Source organism: Pterocles gutturalis, unplaced genomic scaffold, assembly GCF_000699245.1.
Source record: "Pterocles gutturalis isolate BGI_N339 unplaced genomic scaffold, ASM69924v1 scaffold3097, whole genome shotgun sequence".
NCBI classification, from domain to species: Eukaryota; Metazoa; Chordata; class Aves; order Pterocliformes; family Pteroclidae; genus Pterocles; species Pterocles gutturalis.
Window position 1 is genome coordinate 6,567 of NW_010112410.1, and position 5,591 is coordinate 12,157.

General features: G+C 58.1%; 2 protein-coding genes across 2 annotated transcripts in view; one reads left to right on the forward strand and one right to left on the reverse strand.

Moving 5' to 3' along the window:
• LOC104462168 (hematopoietic lineage cell-specific protein-like) overlaps positions 1-2,490 on the forward strand; it is a gene marked incomplete at its 5' end in the record, with an annotated part of 7,922 nt that extends 5,432 nt beyond the window's left edge. Inside the window, 4 exons of the mRNA XM_010074016.1 lie at positions 483-598; positions 1,075-1,375; positions 1,911-1,982; positions 2,354-2,490. Of these exons, the coding sequence (XP_010072318.1) occupies positions 483-598; positions 1,075-1,375; positions 1,911-1,982; positions 2,354-2,490 (626 nt within the window). The remainder of the gene's footprint in view (positions 1-482; positions 599-1,074; positions 1,376-1,910; positions 1,983-2,353) is intronic.
• Positions 2,491-5,151: 2,661 nt separating this feature from the next.
• Positions 5,152-5,583, reverse strand: LOC104462169 (olfactory receptor 10Z1-like; the record flags this gene model as incomplete). The annotated part of the gene is made up of 1 exon (XM_010074017.1): positions 5,152-5,583. A coding segment is annotated over one exon (432 nt), but the record flags the coding sequence as incomplete, so codon positions are not given.
• Positions 5,584-5,591: the final 8 nt, after the last annotated feature.

The window sequence follows — 5,591 nt, forward strand, 5'->3', positions numbered from 1 at the left end:
CAGGGACTGCCATTGACCCTCACAGCTGTCTGGATCCTTCCCGTTTGGGCACAGATCAGGACGTGCCTGCACCCCGCCGTGACCCCTGGGCTTGGCCGAGGCTCCTCCTTGCCTCTGGTGCCTGGCAAGCGCCGTGCAATCGCACCTCCCAGTATCGCCGTCCCAGCAGTCTGCATTCGGGGTTGTCCACGTTGGAGATTGCACCCAAACCCTCACGTTTACAAGACATCCTTCTGCATTGTGCAGTTTCTGCACTCAGTGTGCAGATGATGTTTCACCAGCAAAGCGCTCCCCGATGCATCCCCTCTGGGGGGGTACTTTCTGCAGACCCCCGGTCGTTGCCGGCCTGGCGGTGTCCAGTCCCCAGGGCAGGTCTGCAGGAGCTGGAGCTGGTTCCAGCCGGAGGAAAAGTGTCTGGGTTGCTCTGTTGGGAATGGGAATGGACCTCGTTCAGAGGGACTGAGGGGACGTGGTGACTTGTCTCCATCAGGAAATCCCGCAGAGAGAGCAGGACCACACAGAGGCAGCCCCTGCCACCGTGCCGGCAAGGGTGCCCCGGAGCGCTGACGGAGACGGGCTCGTGTCACGAGGAGAAGAGGTGCCAGGGCTGGGGCGAGCCAGGACGGCGAGCAGGCAGGGGGCTCGCACCTGGGGGGGCTGTGCTTTACGGGCAGCCCTGCAGGAAGAAGGGGGGTGCAGCCACTGCGTGGGAGAGGCTCTGGAAGGAGCAAGGGGGGAACTGCTGGGATGGTGAAGGGACACGGCTGCACAGCACCATGCACGGTGAGACAGGCGCTTGGAGCGGGTCGGGACAGCGACAGCACAGAGAGAGGCTCAAATACATGAGCCATGAGGGTCTTCACAGCAATCCCGGGTGCCAGTTCGGCACAGACCTAACGGCTGAGCGATTTCCCCGTTGTGCAGAGGATGATGTTCCGTTTGCGTCCTGGCAGTGCTAAAGGCGCCTGCAGCGGAGCGGGCTCCCTTGTGCTGGGCGCTGCGAGGTCGTGGGAGAGCTGCCTGCAGTGGATGCCTTGCAGGTTACTTTGCTGTCGCTTTCTCACTTCGTGGCAGGAGGCAAAAAGGGAGGATGAGGAAACACCACCCACTTTGCCACCAAGGCCAGCAGATCTGGGTGAAGAGCTGTGCAAGATCCCCAGCCAGGATCAGCCCATCTACAGTGAAAGTTTGGATGTCAGTGGAGACTATGAGGAGCTGCCGGAGCCCTCTGACTACTGTGACGGCACCAGCGGAGGGGCTGACTATGAGGAGCTGCCAGCCCCCGCGGATGCCATCTATGACCAAGGAGGAGACGGGGGTGAGGACTATGAGGAGATCCTTCCCGAGGAGCCCAGCCAGAGCCAGCCCCAGCTGGGTGAGTACTGACCCCATGTCTTGGGGAGCTGGTGTCTGTCTGCTCACCTCACCAGAGCTATGGGACAGACTCCAGAGGCGATTTGTGTCCTGAAGTCTGCTGTGGTCGGGGTAGCAGCCCGTGATGGTGCTGCCCTGTGCCCTGGTGCTCATGAGACCTGATCTGGCAGTGTCTCCTGGGGCTGAGGAGTGCAGGGTAGTCTTCCTCCAAGCACACAAGCAAACTGTGTGGGCTGCTGTTAATGTTTCTGTCGCAGCTTCTCTGTCACTGGAGCTGGGAAGTGGAGGCTGGAGTCATGTCCAGCCTTTTTCTTGGCAGAGGAACGTGACGCATCAGGCCCCCACCTCTCTCCGTGCAGGAGGGGAGAGGAGTCACACCTTGCTTTGAGCCCTGGTGCACCTCTCCCATGTGCAGGGGTCCGTGGGGTTTGGATGTGGTTCCCCCCATGGCTGGCAGCTGGGCGGAGGGTGGCCCTGGCCAGATCCATGTGTCTGCTTTCAGCCTCTTTCTCACCTGCCCGTCCTGTTTTCTGCAGGGGAAACGGACAATGTTTATGAGGTGGAGAGCCCTGGGACCTGCGCAGTGGCTCTCTACGATTACCAAGGAGGTGGGTCTGCCGTCCAGGCTGTGGGGAGAGGTGCTCGGAGCTGGGGCGGTGGGACGGGGAGGCGGTGGCTTACACCATCAGCAGGGGTGGAAAGATTTTGCCTGGATGGCTTAGATTTCTTCCTCTTGGAAAGCAGAATGAGACCTGACTGGGGAACACAGAAGCTTCATCTCAGCTGCAAAGTCGTGCTCCTCCTCTGCTCTATCGGTGCTGTTTGGGGGTTGGGTGGGATGAACTCTGAGGATTATCAGAATGCCTGCTCTGGTTTCTCCTCCTGGGGGTGGCGGTGGCAGTGGGAGGAGGGTTGTAAAACCCACCCTCTCTGGGGTTATCGTTGCATTGTGATTACCTTTTCCGAACGTTTTTTGCAGAGGGAGATGATGAGATTTCTTTTGATCCGGACGACACAATCACACACATCGAGATGGTGGATGAAGGCTGGTGGCGGGGGCAGTGCCGGGGCAGAGTTGGCCTCTTCCCAGCAAATTATGTGAAGCTTTTGCAGTGAAACCAGCATTGTCCACGCTGCTTCCTTCCAAACTTCTGCCTCTCTGCGCTTCAGCCTTCTACCTGTTATTAGCTTAATGTGGGTCGGCCTGGCATGTCTGCATGCAAGAATTACCAAGGAGAAATTGGCGGTGCCTGGGGGAATGTTTCCAGGGTTTGGCTCAGCCTGTTCTCTCTGCCGGGGGTGGTTTGGGTCCCTGTGCTGCAGTCCAGCCTCCCCAGGGTGGCCAGGAAACAGTTAACGCCTCGTAGTCCTTTGCAGGACTCACCAGTTAAGTATTTGCAGGTAATGGGCTCATCAGTTTAATTAACAAAGGAGTGAATTATTCATTAGAGGGGTGCTGGCAGGAGCCTCCTTCTCTGCAGAGTGCTGTTGTGATTTACAAATCCTGCTTGCCCCAGCAGCTGGGTGAAGGAGGGCCTGCATCACCCAGAGGTGTACAAACTGCTGCGTGACGGTATCTGTCAGCAGCGTCTGTCACCCTGCTGCGCTGTGCTCTGCCTCGGCGCTGCGGTAATAAACTGCTGCTGTTCTGGCCTGGCTGAAATCGCATCCCCGGTGTGTCCCTGCGTCTGCTGTATGCCCGGTTCCTCGCACAGCGCCCTGATCCCAGCCCTCCTGCATCACAGGTGTGGGGAAAAGGCTGAGCAGGAAGCAGGACAAGGGGATTTTTTAATTTTTATTTTTAATGTTTAAAGCAATATTCAGTAATAACCCAGTGCAAACTGAAGCCCTCCCTTGAACCAGAGTATTCAAGGCTAGATGCTCGACATGCCAGCGTAGGAGTTGGCTGTTCCTCCTCTGTGGTGTGCAGGCACCGTCACAACGGGAATAAACCGGGGGCACCAGGTAGCACAGCGGGTGCGGAGCTGCAGGAGCACGCCCCAGGGCAGTGCCAGCCGCCAGCAGCGGGGTGCAGAGGGTCCCTTTAGGGGACTCCTTTAGGGTTCACTGCGGCTCACAGGCTGGTTCTGGACCGTGCTGCACTTGAGCAAGGCTGGGCTGCCTGGAGGAGAATCCAGCATCCCTGCTCAGTGTTTGATACTGAGAAAAATCAGCCTGTGTCTGTCTCATGGGAAAGACACCTTGTGATTCAGGTTAGAAATTGTCAATTTCCATGTAAATTTTCTGGAGGTTTTTGGTTTGGGTTTTTGGTTGGTTGGTTTTGGGGATTTTTGCTTTTGTTGGTTTGTTTGTTTTTTCTCTGAAATAACTTTGCCAGTATCATTTCCTCATGCAGTTCGCCCTTTATTTCCCGATGTTCCCTTCCAGAGGGCTCTCCAGAAGGGGCCTCACTGTGGCAGACCCTTACTTGTCCTAGGGACACTCTGAACTAAGGGTGTTTCAGTAATTTTGTACAATCAAGAAGGTTGTATGGCAAGCAGAGCTGGCTGAGAGGTTTGCAACCTGTGTGGGCAGGAGCAAAGGGCCATCCCAACACGTGGGTTACAGGAACATTTTTTTCCCTGATGAATAAAATCAGTGTGCGTCGTGCACTAAGAAGAACTGGCAAACTGCTCCCTACAAGCTGTATGCCTCATAGCCCCAGTTTTTGGCTCTCCAGTAGGTTTCTTTGGGAGCAGACTGGATTTTGCTGGGTACCTCTTGGTGACTGAGCCATGGATGAGCACCTTTTGGCCCCTTCCAGCCAGCGTGCCCCTCTGCGGCCCCGCTGCAGACAGGCTGCTGGGGCCGGGGGGGCGCCCCTGGGGTTGGGCGCCCCCCCAGCCTGTGCCAGTGTCCCTCCCATGCCGACCCTTGCATGGGCTGCTCCTGGCTTCTGCCGGGGTGTTGGACACTGCTGGCCCTCTTGCACTCGCCTGCAGATTCGGCCAGTGGTGGGATTACCCCGACACCTGCGGGATGATTTGAGCTTAGACGGGAAGGTGAAGCAGAGGCAGTGGCAGCTGGAGGAAGCTGGCTGTCCCCCATCCCCAGCCAGCCCTCAGCTGCTATCGTCCCCAGCCACCCCCCTCAGAACAACTGCACTTTGGGTTTTTTGTGGCTATAAAGCAAAGCAAGCATTTCTGGTGAGGATTTAAGCCGTGCCAGCTCACAGCTCAGTGCTGATAACTTGCTGTTTGACCAAAGCACTGACAAGGAAGGGTGGCCTGTTCACACTGCTGGCTGCTGTGCTAAGGGACGAGACCCTACAGAGCTTTCACACAGCCTGGAGAAACCCAGCAGACACCGGGCTCAGTGCCGATGTGGAGAGAGGATGGTGCAACAGCCTTTGTGGAGGCCAGGTTTTGCAATTCAGGACGGTGCCCCTTGTCTCAGGCAGAGCCTGGCTCAGCACCTCGGCAGCCTCAGGGAAGAGCTCATGGCCTCGCTGGGGACCAGTGTGTGTTTGATGCCACATGAAACTGCTTTTCACAGCGTTCCCTGGCAGCAGCGCAGCTGCATCAGCTCCTCTGCTGAGCTCAGCACGCAACACTTGCAAAATAAAGGCATAATCCTGGAACTGCAGCCTTGTTCCCAGCTTGGTTTTGCCATTCTGCCATTAGTGATGTGCTGAGGTCAGAAAAGCGATGGTGGTGTGCCACAAGCAGCCACTGCCTGGGTGGGAGCCCTGAGCCCGTGCTGCCATCAGAGGTTCCCCACGGACGGGTGATGCTGCACCGGAGCCATGCCAGCACACTGCTGCAGCCCTGGTACCGCTCATGCGTTGCCCCCCAGGGACCCCTGTGCACCCCAGCCCCGCACAGCCTTCCTCAGGGCCCCCTGCACCTCCTGGTTGCGGAGGCTGTAGATGAGGGGGTTCAGCATGGGAGTGACGATGCAGTACAGTGCGGACACCAGCGTGTCGGCCGCCGGCAAGTAGCTGGGCCGGTTGTAGTTGAGGTTGGCCATCACGAAGCAGAGGGTGACCACGAGCAGGTGGGCAGAGCAGGTGGAGAAAGCCTTGTGCGGGCTGGTGGCCATGGGCATCCCCAGGATGGTGGCCAGGATGCGGAGGTAGGAGATGACAACGAGCAGGAAGGGGCTGAGCCCCACAAAGATGCTGGCGGCGTGGAGGGCCACCTCGCTGGGTCGCGTGTTGCTGCAGGCGGCCCGCAGCAGCGGGGGCACGTTGCAGAAGATGTGCTGGAGCCGGGCGG